We start from the raw sequence: 20633 nt of genomic DNA, 5'->3' as shown, positions 1-20633 counted from the left end.
GGTTCATAAATACCCCTATATGATGGCCATAAACCACCTCAGTATATGGATCACAATCCTTAATGAGCACGTAAAAGAAAAGGAGTACAACATTACACACAAGAGTGTTCCTAGAAATTTGTTGTTTGATGGTTTCCATCTGTCCAACTGATGGCTTTAATCTGCAGACCTGACCTGACAGTTTAAGAAAGGGTAAGCAACAGCTTTGTATCTCACTGGAGAAGGCTTGCCAAGACAAATTAAAGAAAGGGTAAAGGTGATTGTGGTTCAAGCCACCATCCTTGTTATTTCCTTATTAATTCTATTTCATCAGTTTGGTTAACCTTAGATGACAGTGTTCAAATACTTCAGTGCACAGTGTTTTTTTTAACATCAATGACCCAATGATAATGAAACCATACATGATTTAGAAGTACTTTTGATACATATTTTTTCTGAGAAGAAGTTTTAATGGTTTCAACTTTCATCCTCCAAGGGACCTTCAGTACACAGATAAACAGACCCCAGAGTCAGACGAATCGACACCCTTTTTGTTCTTTTAATAGGTGCTAAATATTTCAGCCATGAGTCTTCTTGGACATCACAAGAATAACAGAACAAGAGAATAAGCCAAATTTACTTGACTAATAATTGCCAAAACATTTCTACACGGTGCAGATGCTATTCACTGGTGCCAGAATTTGAGTGCAGGGCCAAATAACTAATAAAAAAGTTAATTCAGTGAGAGCGTGGGGAGGGGAAATGTGCATCTGACTACAAACAGCTGGCATAGCCAATGCAGAGATAAATGGATTTCTTAAGCTCCAGTGGTGCTCTTTAGAGCTGTTGCAGCCAACCTGCTCTATTTTGCTAGCAAATGACTTGAGAGGGACAGACAAAATTTTGTTAAAAACTGTACTGATTTTTTAGAGTAGATTCCTTCATTGCAGTGCAAATATGTAACAAGTAAAAGAAAAGTTAACCATCAGCCAATACACAGACAGTTACTGTCATCTAACAACATGAAGACAAAATATGCATATGTGTGATACACTATACTTGTCACTACATATATATGTATACATGTGATACACACCCAAAAAATGCATTCAGACAGCAAAGCACTGCTACAGATGGAGCAGTTAAAGCTAGAGAAGTTCCCTATCTCAGTTTATGCTGACTCTGAAAAGCAGGAAACAAGGGCTGAGCTCCAGGGGACAGACCTTCTGCTGCACTTAGACCTTGGAATTACATGTTCAAGTGCTAATGGAACCATGGGTGAAAGAAGACTTGGAGAACTCAGCCTGCTTTCTCCTGAGGACACAGCAGTTCACAAACACATTCACAAGATATTCCTTAAACCCTCCTCCCCCACACAAGACAGAAGGAGCTCAGGTTGTCCACCAATACCACATTACTTGCCTGTCACAGAAGAACAGTGAGGCTCTCAGTACAGCCAGAGACCTGTGCCACTGAACAAACTCATTAGATTTTGCTCTGCTGATCCCATAAAGTAACCCTGTTCTTATGAATTAAGGGATCTTTCTCAATGTATTTTATGGAGTGTGCACTAAACAGAAAGTTACATCTGCCTTTTCTTCCTTCCTTTCCCCTTCCCTCTTCCCTCCTTTTCTTTCCCTGCCTTTTCTTCCTTCCTTTCCCTCTTCCCTCCCTCCCCCCATTCAGATCACATTATATTCAGTATCACCACTCCCTCCCAAGCCATTCAGAAAACAAACATTTTAGAATTTTTTTCTTTTTACTTCAGCAGCAAGTTTGACATATGTGAGTTGAAACAAAATTTCATTCTTTCCTTGAAAAAAAACAGGGCTAACAGAGAGCCTGGCACATAACAATTGTCCTTCACTAGAAAGACTGCACTTTCTGGAAGGAAAGGAGCACAGCATCTCACTTGGGCCTCACTGAAATATGTGATCAATGACTTTTACAGTCTTCAGATCAGCTATGATCCTTCAGGCCAGCATCCCTGCCCTTTCCACTCAGACACACTGGTACAGACAACTGAATTGTCCACCACATCACCCAAATAAATGGATTTTGGTACTTTATAGTCTTTCTTGAGTTTGGTTCACAACTCCAGATTTTACCAGCTTATACCAGCTGGAATGAAGTGTCAGTTTCCCAGATTTGAGCAAAGCGAGTGGTACCTTTCCACTTTTAAACTCCCACTGATAAGAGTGATGAGCTGAAATCCTAGAGCTGCTTCCCTTGAAAACTGCAGTGCAGGAGATGCTCTTGGTGTATTAAGATCACGGAGTTTCATCTTCACAGTGCCCAAATAGCCAGAACAACAGATTTATATCCCCTTCACAAAATAACATTACATCTACATGATTTGCCTTATCCACGTTGAAGCACAAGAAAATGCATGACACAGTTCTGCCACTCTTTCTTTGGCCTTCATCTGGTAAAATAATACCATGTGATGAAGAAATTGTGAGCAACCACTTCCATTGCTGTATTTTCCCTAACAAGGTAAGAAGTATGGTAAAAAAATAGAGTACAAATAGATTTCAAAGTCTTCTGAAAAGACATGCAATACCTTTATTTTGGAGAAAAGACTGGAAATAAATGCTCACATTTCAAATATAATTTAGGCAACTTCAGTTATCCACGTTAAAAAAAAAAAAAAAACAACAAAAAACTAATGTAAGACCTTCAGAATTCATTCAATGTAATAAAGATGTTCAATCGGTTATCATGATGTGTCTAAAGGAGGAAGCAATTAAACCTTAAGAATATTAGAAACCACCAACAGCAAAAACTCTATTTTAATCTTAAAGACATAAAGTGAAGGGAAATACAAAACTATAATATCCTTAGGTAACCTCACGAGGCACCACGCAGAGGGAAACAAGACCTCAGTCCCTGCAAACTCTCAGGCATTTGGCTTTCATTAGACATTTTTGAATACTTTTTGAAACCAGTGAGGATACAGAGAATACTTTGAACTGAAAACTGTATAGGTTGTAGTATAGGTTATAATTTCCATACTGGGCAAGTGGATTTGGGGTAGGAGGACTGATCCTACTCCCATGTGGGTTTTTGGAGCACGCAGCAACTTTTCCTTATTCAAGCTCCCAGAGGAATGAGGAAGCTTTAAATGTTTGGTTTTAAATGAGAATTTGATTCTAAATGACTATCAACCAGACATAAATTTAATTTAAATCTTGTATTATAAAGATACTTTGACAGCAATGTATAATTAAGTCATAAAGCAAAGTGTTACATGAAAGTTATTAGGCTGTAAAGCAAATGATATTCATATCTTTTCCTTCCGTTTGGTGCCTGTAAGACACTTTCTCTCACTGCTTTAAAGGAAGAAAAAATGTCACTACATTGATAATACCAAAGAAACACAACTCTAATCAGCTCACTCAACACATGTGATGCCTCGCTTAGATGCAGATGTTTAGACTGGTAATTTTCTGACAAATCCATAACTCACAAAATTCTTCCCTTAAAAAAAACAACCACCAGGAACTGAGTATCATCCAATTTATCCTCACCATCCAGAAATCAGTACATATTTTCTATTCAAACAGCTTTTGTGTTTGGACTTACCTACTTTCCAATTCTGCTCATGAACAGCCTCAGCCAACTGATTAGGCAACACTCAGAAAGGATTTGGCAGCTTATATCATGAGCTGTTGCAGTTCTGCAGCTGCTAACAATGTTTTCCAGCTGCTAGTTGTCTGGCCATTCAAAAGTACTTGTGATTCTTGCAAACCACTTGACAAGGTCATGGAAGAAGTTTCCTTGAGACTAGACTTGGCCCACGGGGCACTATCATCCAGCAGCCAACTCCCATCCTCATGATTGAGGATAATTCACATCTACGGTAAGACACTATAGGATGAGATGGCTTTTCTACCACTGCCAATTTTTAAGACTTGATAATTCTGAGCTAAGCTCTAGCCCAGATCCTGAGACAACTTCACCGGTGAAATGGGATTGATGTAAAGTGTTTATTGGGGATGCTCAAATCAGGGTGGTTCCAGCTGGAATCCCGTGGCTCAAATCCCCTATTCATTTCTCTAAAGAGATGGGGAACAGTTGTTAGATCAACATGGTCTGCTACTGCCCCTGATTATCACCAAGAGTTTAAAGGCCAACATGTTTCATGAAAAAGAAATGTGAAGTGTCCCCCTTGCATATATATTAAAGAGACTGGAACTCAGAATTGAACCACTCCACCAGTGCCACACACCAAAAGGTTGCTAGAACTGAAATCTAGTCTCATGTCCTGAAGATAACACAAAATCCTTGCCCATTTTATGTAAAACCAGAACATCCTAACAGTCTCCTTTGGCTTGAAGGTTTGTACTCTTCTCAGCTCTGTGATATTAAATAGCATGAAGAGAGACTTGTGGTACAGATGAGATGCTTATCTGTTTACCTGCTACTTCAAACCTTATTTGGGGAAGGGCCAGAACAGCAATGAGGGTTGATAAATTTCTACCACTGTTAAAGATCAGGAAAAACATTTATGTCTTATATGAAACATGAAGGATGACATTGCAGGCAGCTTATTTTCCTCCCAGTTTCTTTCACAAGTTTAGGGATATCATATTGTCCATTTTGCCCTTTATTATATCTGAAATCTTTCTTTTCTCCCCTTTTCACCAAGACTCAACCAAAAGCATCAACCAAAGATGCTGCCTCCTTTGAAAGTTTTTATGAAAGGAAACAGCCTCCAAGGTCCCTCACTGAAAGCACGGGGCCAAAAATAAAATTGCTAAAGTGCAGGTAGGCATATAGGAATGAATGAATGATGTTTCTCTCTTTTATCCATAGAGTCATATGGAACCACAAAATTCCAGAATGACTGGAATTGGAAGGAACCCTTGGAGGTCATTTAGTCCAACCCCCTTGCTCAAGCAGGTTCACCTAGAATAGGTTGCATAGGATAGTATCCAGGAGGAAATCACTACTGCCAACAACCAAAACTCTCTAGCACTTGTTTTTCTTTTTTTCCAGGGCCTGGTGCTCGGATTTCTGTAATATGGTAATTACGAAACTACTTTTCTTTAAACTAATACAACCCATTATTTTTTAAAACAAGATGAAACTGGATGTAAGGGCAGAAGGGATCACTGTAACTCTCTCTTGCATAACGAATCAAAGAACTTCACTAATAATTTCTGCATCAAACTACTACAACTTCTGATTGAAATGTTTAAATAAAGCATGCCTCAAGACATCTGGTAACAGATAATTCCCCACAGTCTCACACTGTTGCTCAGTAGTAGGCAGGTGTATATCAATTAAATCAGCAGGCTTTATCAAGAATCATGCACACACTCCCAAATAGCCAAACGAAAACCAGCTCCAATGTTTTTGTCTTATCCAATTCACTCTGAACAGCAATGATTTCATCTTCCAGATATTTTGAAAGGTTTAGGTATCTTTTATTCTCATTAAGCTCTTTCCCAATCTCAATTGGGATTATTGCAATGTTTTTCATAAAACAGCTCATGACTGCTAATAAGCCACAACTATGCTATGATAAACAGTTAAAGTAGCATACTAGAATGCTTGGTACTTAAAAGACTATCTGCGCAAACGTAGCTTCAATTTGGCATGTATGTTGCTGCACAAATCTCTTACAGGGCTTTTTTCCCCACATCTTTCTACCTAAAAAGATTTGTACTTGCGTCTTAGATTTCAGGTCTGAGCCCTGTGGAAAGTAGCAGCAAAATTCCCCTTGACTTTAAGGGAATTGGTTGACTCTGTGCTGTTACGTGAACTTGAGGCCTTTGGAAACAGAACAAAACTGTCTTTATTTTGCAACTTACTGGAGCATTGTACTACTACTACTCTGAACAAATATAGCCTCTGCCTCGAGGAATTTCTGACCCACATTAATGTGTAGTCCTAAATATTTCAAGATACTGACTTGATCCTGTTTGACATTATCTGGATGTGTCCATATGAGTTTTTCTAGAATCTGAGCTCAAAGGTGTAATGCACAGCATGAATTACTGTCCTATTTCTTCCCATTTTCGTTATGGTTTTAAGAAAATTTAGATCTAGTATTTGCCGTTTTACTCCTATAATATGATTGCTGTTTTTAATAAACAGCTGACCAGTCTTTACCTCATTGCTACTGTTGTTCCTCCCATTTGGTAAAACCCCAAGGGACAGGAAAATGACCTTTACTTAGATTGGGTGTTTTACTGCCATGGACCTCAACCTTGGAGTTGTCTGCAAACTCCACGAGATAACTTGATATCACTGCAAGTCACATTAAAAGAAAAAAAAATAATTAAGAACAAAGAATAAGGAAAAAATCCTAAACCACTAAAAACTCTCATAAATACTTGTCTCTGCAAACAGTCTAAGTTTCTTTTAAAGGTCATTACAGATTCCTTAAGTAGGTATGTCTTTTTTAATCAAGTCATCAAAACTCTCTGAGACTCAGGTTTCTAGTTTGTTTCCAGTCTGCATTTTGAAATAAATCTTGGGTCATTTCAAAACCAGTAATTTTCATGCTTAACCTACAATGCTACACAAAGCATTTAAAGCACTTGTGGGGGTACTTCTGAAAAGCTCCTTCACTTGGAACTTTCCCATCTGATTTCAGCAATACAGGCAGGCCACATGTTTTTGCACTGGAAAACAGGATAAGTGCTGTTTTAGGTAAGAGAGCCAACTGCACATAACTGAAAGAACTGTAGAAGACCTGATTTCTATTTCTGGTCTCACGCCCAGGAGAATTGTTCCTGGGTGATGCTGGTAACTCACATCAGAGTCCCATACCTCAGTTTAATCTCCATAACAAGCGAACATCTTTTGTAAGGCACTTCACAGAGAGCCTTTTATACAAAATCACTCCATGAAAGTTCTCCATCTCTTTTAAAATTAAAAATGTCTTTGCCTTTACAACAAAGACTAAGCGCTGAATGCATAGGTCATGATTTTTACCCATGTTGAGCACCAAGGAAGAAGTTGTCTTTGTTTCTAATACAAACTGAATTGGGTTTCTAGGTCATGATCCTGCTAGCTGCTTTCGCCCATGCTTCAGTCTGTGATTTAAGAGAGTCTCAATGGATGCACGGACTGAGCATCATCACTTCCAGAAACCAAAACTCACTACTTTCTTTAGTTAGACAGAAATTAATTCCTTCTAAAAAGAAAAATGTTCCCAAGACAGTTACAAATAAGATCTAAGTTTCATTCCTGGGGTATCACTTATGAACTATTATCAGTTTCTTGGCTCAAACTTCAAGCTGTAGAAAATTGACACAGATCCATTACAGATCCATTATCATTAAAATGAGTACCAGTCAGGAAACAGAAGACACAATGGTTTAGGGCACTAACTTTCTGCCACCTATTTATCTAGACTATTCCATGATGAGAATTGAATACCACCATTTGTCTTTGTTTGAGCTGAAACTTTTCAGTAGCTCTTCAAAGGTGACCTTCAAAAATACGTATTTGAAGAGACATATATCTGTATAAAAATCAAGATCCTGTATTTTCTGGGATGTTTTGTGACATGAAAACAATCAATATTTTTGTACAAGAAGACAATAAATATCTGCCAAAGAAAGGTTTGGCACTTTATGACTGATGGAAAGTAAATGTATTTGGAATATCCTTTCATCATACCTACTGCTTCTAGTTAATTTTTTTCATCCTAAGTTCAAGAATTTGTCATTCCATTTAAATAATAAGATTTATTTTTATACAGTTAAATGTATGAATTTAGATTGTCTCTCTACTTAACTACAAAGAAGTGCTATTACTTCTCTACGTGGACATTATAGAAAGTTACCAAAATATTGCCTTCATTTTCCTTCATTCCTGCTCAGTTTTGTGTTTGTTTGTTTGGGGAGAGGGTGTTGTGGGTTTTTCTTTGTTTATTTGGGAGGGTTGTGGGTTTTCCATTCATTTATTTATCTAAGTAGCTAGTTAATTATATAAAAGGGAAAACTCTGGAAAGGTTTTAAACTTATTAGAGAGAGACCTTTTTAGTAGGAAGGATTAGTAGGATTCTGGAAGAATTATTTATTTTGCTCAAGAGAAGGGCAAGTTTTTAAGTGACCTCCAACCTCTTTTATGGAGTTGTCATTTCAGATGGTATGGGACTTACTTGTTCAGCAGTAAACAGTTCAGTGAGGTACCAGAGACTTGAAACTGAAGTTAAAGAAATTAGAGGTATACATAGGTGAAATAATTGACTGCGGAAACAAGCTGATCTAAAGGCTTGTGAATTTTCCATTGTTTAACATCTCAATTTAAAGATCGGGTGTCTTTCTAAATTCCTTGAGAACTAAATTGAGGCTGAATGAGAAACTTGATCCAGGGATTACTGGTTAATGCTCTATGGCCTATGTTAAGAAGGGACTCAAATTACCTGGAACATAACAGATCCTTCTGTACTTAAAATTTGTGAATCATCCAAAAACTTTTTCTACCAAACACACAGAAGAATAAAGACTGTAAACATTTCTGAAGGAGGGGAAAAATAGAAACAAATAATCCCTCTAAAAAATGTGAGGACTTCAGTAGTAACTTGAAAATATAAAGTACTGCTGAACTGTCAAGTCACTTGTAGACAGAGAAAATTGCTAAAACCCTGTAACACCAGTAGCATTTCTGGTACAATCCTCTCAAGTGCTGTTCTGTGCAGTGTAAGCCTCTCTCCTGCTTTTTTTACTCACCAACCTAATTTCTTACTCTTGTGCTTCTTTCATCAATTCTCCTATCATTCTGTTCTCTTGGATTATTTTTTTTCCTTTTGACATTATCAGATCCAGCTAAAGAGAAATGTCTCCCTGGTGCTTCAAGGCAATTGTGCATCCTTTCCCTGTGCACACAGCATGGGCAGTCAGCAGCAGAGTCGAGTCAGCAGGAAAAGTCTAGAGACCCTGATGGGATGGAACAACTTAAGCCCCTGCTACTAGCTCCAACCACCCTGTCACATGCTGGACCCCACAGTCAAATTAATGAGCACAGTGTCTTCTTCAGGAAGAATCCTGTGTAGCCTTTGCTGCATCTCAGCGGTTCGTGCATTTATGGAGGGGAAGGGGAGGCGGGAGGAATGTCATCAGCAAAGTGGGCAATCAAGAAAAGCATGAGCATGAGAAAAGCTCCTGCAGAAATGTGCTAAATGTGAAGTTTTGCAAAGTTTTCATGAAATACAGAAGCCCTAATACTCACTGTGAAAGTAAGGAGTCATGATAAGATTTGTTCCAAAAAGTTTACTTTGCTGGCTGACCCGACCGTGTTGCTGTAACTCACCTGAGTGACTTCAGCACACTTGTGGAGTGAGGGAGAGAAGGAACAAACTGCAAGTATGTCTGAAATTTGGTTCATGTACAAAGGGTCTTCCCATGCAGTTATGCTTAGAAGCAGCTATGCACCCCAACCCATTTGCTTGCACACAGCTGCAGATTTATTCTTAGTTTCAGGAATGTGAATCCTCATAGACATCGTAATGGCTTCATGTCAGCTAGGAGACAGGGGTTTCCCTCAAAATACTTCTCTTTGTGAAAGCATCAGTTTACTGAGGAAGTGGATGGAGTGGGCTTAGTGACATCAGAAAAGACTTTCCTGGATTAGACTGGTCTTGCTAGTTCTGCAACCTGTACCTATAAGTTTCACTCAGACACCCTACTGTAGGCATGGGACTGAAGCATATGATACAGACAAGCTTCATCTGCTCTGCAGCCTTGTGAAGAAAGTGAGAGGATGCAAACTGCAGGCTGGATTCCGTACCCATGTGCTGGCATAGAACTGCATCTCAGCCCACAGGCCACAGTGAAAATTCTCATGATGCCCAGTTGCTTGGGGACAAAGAGTAGTAAGTCAAGGAAGTCAAGCTGATGTGCCATGAGGCCTTTTAAGCCCTAATCTTTGTAAGCTCAGGTCTCTCTACAGTCTCCTCCACTTGACAGAGCAGGTATTTGCTCCTTGGCTAAGCTAAAACCAGCAGAATAAACACAAACAAACACAAGGACTGTAAAAGGATCCTGCATTTCTCCAAAAACCAGCAGGGGAAAACATGTTTCTTTGACACATTTACCCCAGAAACTCCAGAAAAATGTCTATGCTTATTCTAGAAAATTTATTTCAGAAATTCCAGTGCATAGACATGTTCTCTGAGAACAAACATGCACCCAAAATTATCCTTCTGTTCCCTGGGAAAGAGTTTAGGTCTTAATATAATAAATGTACAAGCACATCATTCAGGCAAGAACATCAAGGTTTCTATTTCTTTCAAAAGTCGATGGATTATAGTTTGCTCATTTAGCCTTTAATATTTATTGTGATGATTCTGAATATCCTGAGTGGTGCTGAACATTCCCCTATTCAATCTTCTTCTCTTGGGCACATGTCTTAAACATACAAAAACTTTTGTCCTTTCTACCTACTAAGCCCTGTTTAGTCAAGTGTTCTAGTTTAGCAACCAGGACCAGTTTATCACTGTGTGGGTGTGAACAAAGCTGTGTATTCTGCACCTTCTATCTAATTTCTCATGAACTGCTAACAATGGACCATTTGCAGCAGCTGCCCAGGGCACACCTGACCTCTCAGGCTACAAACTGGGTATTAAAGAAGCCTCTGAGATAAGAGTTGTGATAACTCCCCTCTGGGAAGTCGGTAACACCTTCTCACTCAGCCTGAGAGGTCATGTCTGCTAATGGGACATCAATGATTCCAAAATGCCCTATGACTCACAGAGTGAAATCACCCCTTTTGGAACTACCCACCCTAGGGGAAGTACTGGGCATTCCCACCTGAACAAGAGCGTACATAATCTTGGGGTTTGGAGACTTCTGGTACCCCCTTTCAGATCCAGAGGAGGACCAGAACTTCAACAGGACTGTGACCACCACTCTTGACCAGACTGTGACCGTCTGCACCAACAGGTTTTTTCCTTCCTTTTACTTTTGACTCAGGGGAACAATGTGGGGCTCAGCACAGGGGCTAATGAACATCACTCTGTTTGTGGCTGGGGGTGCTGGGTTATACTTCTGGGTTTTATGGGTTAAAACCAATTTCTCTTTGTATCATTGCATTTATTGTAATATTGTTATTAAATTGTAACTCTGAGTTATAATCTCTTTTGTGTTGGGTTCATTTCTCCTGCCGGTTTACCTTTAAACAGCCCGTCAAGCTATTCAGCTAAGTCATTACTACAAATTCTCTTCTATTCCTAACCTTCTGTATCCTTAGGATTTCCTTAACCATTACAAGTTCCAGCCTGTGTCCCATGACAACATCTTATTAAAATGACCTTACTGATCAGATTCTTATGCAGTACAACCAGCCACTGCTCAGCTGAAGTCAATGAAGGGACACCAATTTATGAGATCTGTCTCTTCCTTACCTTCATTTCTGTTCACTGACCCTTCAAAGAAAATGAGCACAGGGAAAGAAAACTGACATGGGAATAAGACAAAATATATTACGAACAGGTTTTCTATCTTGCTGAACACAAGTACTTCTCTCTTGAAAGACAACCCCTGGGGAAATCTGGACATGTCAATAGTCTTCAACCAGTTTCTAAATGAAGTATAATATATGACAAATTTCTGTAGCAAGCAAGCAAATTTGCACCAATTAATGATACTATAAAAATCTATTGCTTTTAAGAACATACATAAACCTCTCTTTCAGTTAGGTGCCAAAATTTGGCTGACTGTGTATTAGAAGAATCAGTCAATCTTGCCAAGTAGTGTGGATGAAAACATATATCCTTTAGTGCCACAAAGCCATTGTAAGCTCAAACAGCTATAAAGCTCCATACAAGACATTTGCTGTATGGTCTTCAAAGAGCTGAAGCACCCATTAAGCAGAAGACAATAGGTACTCATTCACACATGAATCTGACAATGTGTAAAAATTGTTAGTGACTGTACTTGCCAAGAATGCTAGCAATAAATTGAATGTAATGAAATGAAAAGTCTGACATCTTAGAAATGATTGATATAGAAATAAGTCTGTTCTTTGAGGAAGGACAATGAACCAGTTTTTCAGACCAGTCTGACACTGTCCATATAAAAAATGAAATAATCTAAGCCAAGTAAAGCATTGTACTGCCAAAGGTTCTAAAGGATGAGGAGAAAAGTAATAATTTATGGAAGTCCTAGTGAATCAAGTAGACCAGAACACCCTCATAAGGTGCCTCTCACTGTTTCATATATTGTACCTCCACATTATTCCAAAAAAAAATAGTGATAATGGATAACACTCACAATAAATTTAGAGGGATGAAATCCTGCCTCCCTTGAAGTTAAGGCAAAACGTCACCATTTTCAGAATCAGGATTTCATCCTTGAGTGCTTTTATTTTCAAGTATTCACAGTGAGGAGGTGTCTAGCTTTTGGCAATCAGCCCCTCTAATTGTTGCCGGCTCTTGAAAAAAATTTGTATTATCAGATTTTAAGAGATGTATTTAACACTTAGCTCCACAGGCTTCTTATCTGTTACAGGAACTTCTGAACAGTAACAACTAAAATAAATAACTGTCCTTGTTTCTATCATCACTTGGGGACTGGCAGCATACATTTTTAATTCCTTCTCCCCTGCCTGTACATCCTGCATTACCCTTCCTTCATTGCTTACTCTGGTCATTATTAATGTGAGGACTATTTCCCCTTCTTTCACCTTTACTGTCTCTTTCCAAGACTTAGCTGAAGGCAACTGTTTCTTCTAGCGAATATAATAACAAGGACCTTTTATTGTTTCATTCAGGTATGTCACATGGAAAAAGAAGAGGCATTTTAGAGAATACTCAATACATTCAAGACCTCCTAAACACACAATACTACTATTTTGATTTGCCTATATCTTTAAAGGAATACAAGCAAACATACATCCTTTAAAAGGCAGGAAAAAAATGTGTTGCAGCACTTGCAGTCTTTCAGAGGAAAGCCTGTTAAAATACAAGGGAATTTGTCACCATAAATGATGGAATCCCACAAGACAAGACTGGGGATTAGACTGACAAAACATCTGTCTATGTCAACAATGAAATAAAGCTCCATCAGACACTGATCCAGGCAACTTAACATCTTCCCTCCACTACCACCACCTCCCCACTGACAGCTGGGCAGGCTTACAAAGCATGTCTGCATCTACCCAGCACCACTCAAAAGACTGCAAAGATAGTGCAAGTGTGGCTGCCTGACAGCTGTGTTTAAGGACTTAACACCAAATGCTCTGTTTAAGGACTTAACACCAAATGCATGTACAGGGCTCTCCCTCACTGGAAAGAGATAAAGGTTTTATTTCTCCCAAGAAGACAATCTTACTTACTTGGGATAGCGTCTCTGCTGAAAGATGGGCAGAATCTCTGTATCTTGATTTGAATGTAGAAGCAGTAAATCCCGAAATCTTTCTGTCAGGACAAAGGAAAAAAAGAAAAAGAAAAGAAAAAAAAAAGAAACCCAGACTGTGACTCTGCACTGTAAGTTCAGGCCACGAGTAAGCAAGCAGTAATATCAGAGAATTCTCTACTCCAGCAATATTTAGCAGAGGACAAGACTAAGTGTACAGGGACTAAAGATCACAGTTTCCTGTGAAACACTAATATTTTAAAATGCAATTTTTTTCATCCAATATTGAATTCTAGTAGTGTTTATAAGTTTCTGAGGTCTGCACAGAGATTTTCTGGGTATCATACGCAGCCATAACTAATCCCTGCCTTGAAGAGCTTCACCTAAACAGAAAGGAGGAGCCACTAAGAATTCAACTGCCACTGAAGGATCACAGTAGTCTAAACAAAGATTAATTAACTCATCTAAACTAAACTGAAGGAGAAATCCCTTAGTAACTGATTCATCAGTATTTTCAAGGATTGTTGAAAGACTGGATTGCTTTCTCAGCACTATTATGTGTTTTAAAAACTGCACAATAGGATCATCTGCTGGAGTAAAGCTTTTGTGACTTAGCTTCCCTGAGCACCAAATGAAGGAGTGCTTGTGGTTTGTGTACCTGTCTTTCTTGCTTTTGACGTGAGTAGACACAATATGTCAAGTGGGATCTGTAGGAGCTTCTATCGATACCAATTTCTCAGCTTCTGGAAGATGGAAACCTCAAAATTCACTTGATACCCAGATTCAGGGATAGAACAGAATTTCCCACCCAGATCAAATCTCTTTAGCTCGCTCTGCAGCTCTCCATAGCAGGGGTCATGTTCTTTTTCCTTCTTCCCCCTCCCATCACCTGCAACTTTTAATCACTCCTACAGTGGCACAGAACCTAAGACACTTTTCATCTCCTACTCTTCCTGCAATACCTTATAACTGTGACTTAAAGTGTTCAGCAACAGGTATTATCCTTCATTTGCTAAACCACAGTTTGCAACCTGTGTGTAGCAGCTGTACCATGGACTTCTCTAAACTAACGCTTTCACAGCAGTTTTTCATTCTGGGAACTGAACCTGAGGGTAAGTGTAGTCACCCTCCTCTTAGATCCCCATGTATCTCCAAATATCTTCTAACATCAAGTTTATGGATAAGGAAATCAGGGCATAGAAAACCATTAGTTTTATATAATGTTATATCCTCATAATTAAACTCCATTAATTTGGATACAATTCTGCTGTGTAGCCTTTAAAGTGGAAAAAACCAACCCAAACCCACACTTCTTAAAGTTGCAAAACCTTGAAGAAAGCACAGTAAATTCAGAAGGAAAACTCTCTTGTTAAGGGCTCAGTTTTAAAGGTCAATTGCCTCACATCTCTAGTCTTACATTGGCTGGCTAAGACATATTGCAAACATCTTGGACAAAATACTAGGCTATGCCAGTGAAGAAACAAGGGCTTATCTTTGTTCCTTTATTTCTACATATTTCAGATTCAATTTTGAAGGAAATAAGCATTCCTACCTCCAAAATTCTTACTACATCTTCAAAACGTAACTTAGCTTTCCTGTACCTAACTAGGACTGGGACTGGATGTGGCCAACAAAAAAAAAAAAAAAGCAGTGCTATACAGATGGAAGGGAAATCCAACCAGTACCTTTCAGGGAGTAGTTTGCTCACTATCTTGACAAAGAGCTTGCCGTTAAAGCCACCTCCAAAAAGATGATACACTATGACCTTCAAAGACACTGGACGAGAACTGAAAGGCTTCAGAAAGTTTTCAGTGATGCAAAATATCCGACTGTATATGTTCCAGAGCTAGCACATCAACTTCCACCTCTACCTCAGGAATCTCCCAATGCAACTCAGGCTACTGGTGTATTTCCAGGAATCCTTTATAAAAGCCTTCATATGAAAAACAGCCTTTGTGCACGACTGGTGGAGAAATGAGAAGTTTACTAGGGCAAACGCTGAATGACAGCACTTTTTTCCATACCATGACAATTTTGACCTCTAGAACACAGTGTGAAACATCACAATTAAGGATCTGTCCTTGGGTGGCATGACCAATTTATTTTTGAGGGCCTGCAACCAGGTGTGACAGCAATGCAAAATATGGAGAGACATGCTCTTACTCAGTTCTATGCTGCACAAAACAACACTACAGATAGGAGAGTGAATCTCTGTTTGTGAGACCCTACAAAGGGCCTGTGACTCTGGAAGAGACAAAGCATCTCAGTGGGTATGTCCTGCTCCATTGTTCTGTCTGACATGGATACTGCCCAGGTGGAGAGTCACATTCCATCTGTATCCTCTACTCTGTGACTTGTTCTTGTGCTGCTGCCCTTTACTATTGATCAAGGCTACCTGGCTCAACTCCAAGACTCAATTCAACAAACTGTGACCTTGAAAACATTTTGAATAGTCATGTGAGAGGGCAGGCCAGTAGTGGAGCGAAAGCAGACAGGTTATGGCATTGGAAATTGGCCTACACAGTTTTCCTCCTGAATTTTTAGTCAAAGTCAACTTTTATTTTTTCCCCCTACTATGGCAAATTTCCCAGGCAGATGTATTTTCTTTTCACCTTATGACTTAACTCATTTTATCATGTGGCATGGCTTAAACTCAGCCAGCAACTAAGACTCACACAGCTGCTTGATCATTCCCCTCACAGCAGGATGAGGGAGAGAATCAGAGGAGTAACAGTGAGAAAACTCATGGGTTGAGATAAAGACAGTTGATTAGGACAGAAAAGAAATAATAAACAATAATATTCATAGAGGTAATAATAATAATTAGAATAAAATAATTAGAATATACAAAACAAGTGATGCACAATACAATTGCTCACACTTGCCAACTGATGCCCAGCCAGTTCCCAAGCAGTGGCCCCTGGCCAGCTTTCTCCACATTTTATATACTGAACATGATGCCATATGGTATAGAATATCCTTATGGCCAGTTGGAATCAGCTGTCCTGGCTGTGTCCCCTCCCAAATCATAGTGCCTCCCTAGCCTTCTCGCTGGGAGGGCATGTGAAGCTGAAAAGTCCTTGTCTTAGTATAAAGACTACTTGGCAACAACTAAACCTATCAGTGTGTTATCAACATTATTTTCTACATCCAAGACTGTACCAGCTATCAGTAAGAAAACCGACTATTCCAGTTCAAACCAGGACAGCACAGAAACACTTACACAATATGGTACTGTTCTACCTCATCTCAAATCCATCTTATAACTTCCTCCAGCACTTGCAACCTCCATGTCCTGTAAACCCTCTTGAGAGAAATGGCACACAGAAAGGAAGAGCTTTTAGGACTAATTCATCCCATGGGCCCATTACATACATGTGTCATTTTTCAGGTCTGTGATATTCTTCTGTTACACATACGTTTGTACAGTACAAAAATCACTCTAGTGCAAACAACACTATTGCCTTCAAGGGTTATCCAGCAAGGTGACAATGGAGGTGATGAGAACTTTGGTAGCTATGGACAAAACACAGGGACTTTTGGTGCTCTTATAAATCTAAGAAGATTAATGTTTGATGCTAGAAGGCCTTTCAATTTGCAAGAAAAAAATCACAATGATACCTTCCCAAATGGGGTGGGAATTTTTTCAAAAACCTAAGATTTTCTTCTAATTCTTGCTACAACAACAAATGAAAGACTTGAGAACTAAGGAAACTAATAATTAGAGCATTTTTACATTATTTTGATTTGCAATCACTAGTTGATCAATAGAACTAAAGTCACAGACAATATTTTTATTATTTGGATAATTTCAGAGAGACATCTTCCAAAACTGAATCCTTTTTCATCACTTATTATAGTTTAACATCTAAAATCTGATGTTTTTGTCTAGGTATTGGTCTGGTTTGTTTAAAAAAAATCAAAACAACAAAAAAACCCCCAAATATTTACTTAACCAAGGTGTCTCACTTTTGAAAGCTGGCAGTTATCTTCTCTGTCCCTCATTCTATCCTTGCAATTTGCATCAGTTTAAATATGTACTAGCTAGCCTCCTAGTGATTTCTAACATTGTTCTCAGATTAATTATACTACTGATTTGTCGCTCTGCTGAATGTGACACTGCAGCCCATCTCACTGATGCTCCCTGAAGTCCACCCACAGGACAAAGTTCTCAGAGACATCAGAACAGTTGCACGCTCATGTCTTGTGCTCAAACTTATCTTTCCAATATGCTGAGTGTCTCAGCTTCCTCCTGGCTTTCATTTGAGTGTACAGTTCCTTCCAGATCCCTTAGTAGGAGATAGTGAGAAGTCCTCAGTTAAATTTAGGCAGTACAACTGAGACCAGGTATGTTTAGCTAAATATGGAACACAGTTACCTGGGATGACTAGAGGCTGGATGTAATAACACAATCTTACGCCTTGTTCTCCCAAATCAGGAAGGTTGTAGAAAATAAGAGGATGTTTGCCATTGAAAGGTTTACAGATTTAAGTTGTCGTATACATATACCTTTCTTTCTTGTCTCTCATCTAATTCTTCACCCCTCCATTCTACCTTTTGTTCCTCCACCCCTCCAAGTATAAGATATTCACAAGTTAGCTACTGAAATCTCCATATAAATGCTTTTAACATCTTTATAATACCTGTTATAGCAAGCCAGTTAACAATTTACAGGGACAGAGAGATGCATTTCAAGGGAAATTTTTCCCTTTGAAATATTTAGATGGATTTCGTATTTGTTCTCAAGCAGAAAGTGGTTGTGCTCAGCATGGTGAGTGACACTAATGCCAGAGAAACATGAGCAAGAATGTGTACAGTCTGAAGCTCAGTCAAACTAGTTACATAGTTAAGTCTCCTTCTTCCAGGATACACTATTAGAAAAGTGGAAAGAGAGACAAAGTGATTTTGCACAATATTTTAATATCTGGGGCTTTCAAAGTAAAGAAAAATAATTTGCATAGAAGGCCACTGTGAGTTAAAACACATTCATATTCTGTAGACAAAGACACACTGTGGCACAAAGAGCACTGGTCTTGTTTTCCAAAGCTGTCACATCCCTGAACCTTTTACTGCTTTAGGACCTAAAATGATGCCAAAAGTCACACACTGCAGTTGTACAAGGTTTAACTTTAAAAGTCAGGTCTTGTGGTTGTCTTTTCTTGCTCTTTGTTACAAAATACCTTACAGAAAATAACAGCAAAGTCACTCTGCTGTAATTTCACTCCTCTGAATTCCAAAAGTCTTGAAAAATCGAATCCCTGCTCTTTCAGAGTTTCATGGGTATGAACCTGTAAGGTCTCAGCAGTATATAACCAAAGTCTGAGGTACTGCTGATTTGTTTATCCCAACCAGCTTTTACCCAGCATCCTCCCATTCTGAACCTCTAAAAAAAAGAAGGTTGAATTGCATGCAATCAACTCAAATAAGAACAATGTCAAACTGATGGCAATTTCTTTTTAAAGAATAAGGATTTTTTTAGATCAGTTTTATAGATTATTTTTTTAAATCAAAGTTCATAAGAATAAGTGGAAATGTGATTAGAAACACCAACCAGAGAATGGGAGAACAGAATAGCCTCATCAGTTATAAAGTACAGAAACTGTGGTTCAGCAGCCAGCGTAGCTGCCTACCAAAAGGTCTACTCATAGTGACACTCTTGTACATTTAGATATGTCGTAATCATGTTTCTGTAATCAAGCTGTTCTGCATTCATTGAAATAAAGATAGTTCCACATTTCAACCATGGACATTTCCAAATCCTGTAATTTCAAACTAAAAGATCTGCCTAGTTTTATGCAAAATGCAGCGTGGTCTGGAACACCTTTCATGTCAGCAACTTGCAATAATTAAAACAAAGTAAATTCAAAAAGAAGTCTGTTTTCTTAAAATAGCATTCAAAAGGATTTGTGATTCACTAATCTGACTTGTTTTTAAGCTCTGTAAATTTGGGAATGCTGTCATAGATAGCTCCTCAGTGCCTTGTAAAAATAAGAGGCACTTAGGAAGAAGTCTTTGACAGTTAAGGGCTACAAAACTATGATGAGCAACAAGATGGCATAAAACTGAAATGTCTGATATTTTAGTTTGACCAGTGGCTTATTAATGGCCAAAGTTCCTGAAGTTAAGTAACTGTCACTTCTTTCCTCTTGAAGAGTCAGTGCTACAAATATCCTCCATCAGATTAAGAGAGGAGGAAAGAAAGAGATGAGTTAATGTTTTGATGAGCAAAATGTTCCAAAATGATTACATCATCAGCCTTAGAATTCCCCTGAAACATACATATTTTGCTGATAGAGAGAGGCTTTTTGACCAGCTTGAACTTTCATGATTCTCAATCCATTGAGACTCACAGTTTGTCTCCTGCTTTTTTCACTACCATTTCTTTCCCTCCTGATCAGTCATCTGAGAGATTAACTAGAATACATGATTTACAGAGCTATTAAAACCACTGGAAAATTAGTGAAAGCCCAGAAAGTTGAAAATTATATTAAAAAACCTTGCTTTTTACATTTCTTTAAGGGAATTACAGAAGCCTTTACAGAAATGCAATTGGACTCTTCATTTTCTAAGTTAGGTGAATAAACAGTGATCATTCTTCTGTTCAACATTTTCTTTTGCAGGTCTTTAGCTTATTTAAGCAGAGGGGAAAAAATAAGAAATTCAATAATTATCACATAGGTCAATAGTGACCCTCCAGTCACTATGCACCTGCAGAATAGTCCTCCTTCCTCTGAAGGAAGTCTTTCTATGCCCTGCTTTCCCTCCTAACCTTCCTTTGCTTCCTAAAACTTAGTCAGCTCCTTCTCTCTCTCTTGCTGTGTGCTTACCTGTTGGAAATCATTCTCTCTCTCCCTGATTCTGGCATTAGCAACTCCTTTCCCTGCTGGAATTCTAGGAGACTTGTCTTTAAATTGTCCCAACTACTATGTCAAAGTTAGTCTGGATGGATTTATTATTAACTTGACCTCCCCTATTTACACTATAATCACACATAGTGCATGATTCAATTATATATACCCATACATCAGCCAGTGAAGGAACAGAGTAAAAAAGGCAGTTCTTGTCCAAGGAACCATTAAAGACTGGAAGATGGATGACAGGAAGGAAAAAGCATCTCTTGCTTTGTTTCAGAATCAGGAGGAGAGATGCTGAGCACCATAATTAGACTGCATTTTGTGTGACTAACTTGACAAGACATCACTGAGTGTCCCAGACTACACATTAGCTACCAGAGCCAGGCTCCCCAGACAGCCAGTGAAGAGAAGTAGATACAACATCAAATCAAGCAGTTTCAATTCTTAGTACTGAGTTAGAAATTCTTCTGTAGGTTACACTGCA

At 38.7% G+C, this 20633-nt stretch overlaps 1 protein-coding gene across 6 annotated transcripts in view; it reads right to left on the bottom strand.

Annotated features, from left to right (window-relative positions):
* The window catches only part of NOX4 (NADPH oxidase 4), a 110299-nt gene that overhangs the window by 29473 nt on the left and 60193 nt on the right, over positions 1-20633 (bottom strand). For all 6 annotated transcript variants that reach the window (XR_011697888.1, XR_011697889.1, XR_011697891.1 and 3 more), the window contains exon 13: positions 13276-13357. Coding sequence is in view for 3 of the 6 variants with exons in the window: in XM_071555981.1 (XP_071412082.1) it covers positions 13276-13357 (82 nt within the window). In the remaining 3 variants the exon portion in view is untranslated. The remainder of the gene's footprint in view (positions 1-13275; positions 13358-20633) is intronic.

This window comes from Pithys albifrons, chromosome 1 (genome assembly GCF_047495875.1).
Source record: "Pithys albifrons albifrons isolate INPA30051 chromosome 1, PitAlb_v1, whole genome shotgun sequence".
Taxonomy (NCBI): domain Eukaryota; kingdom Metazoa; phylum Chordata; class Aves; order Passeriformes; family Thamnophilidae; genus Pithys; species Pithys albifrons.
The sequence above is the reverse complement of the archived record's forward strand: the minus strand, read 5'-3'. Positions and strand labels throughout refer to the sequence as shown.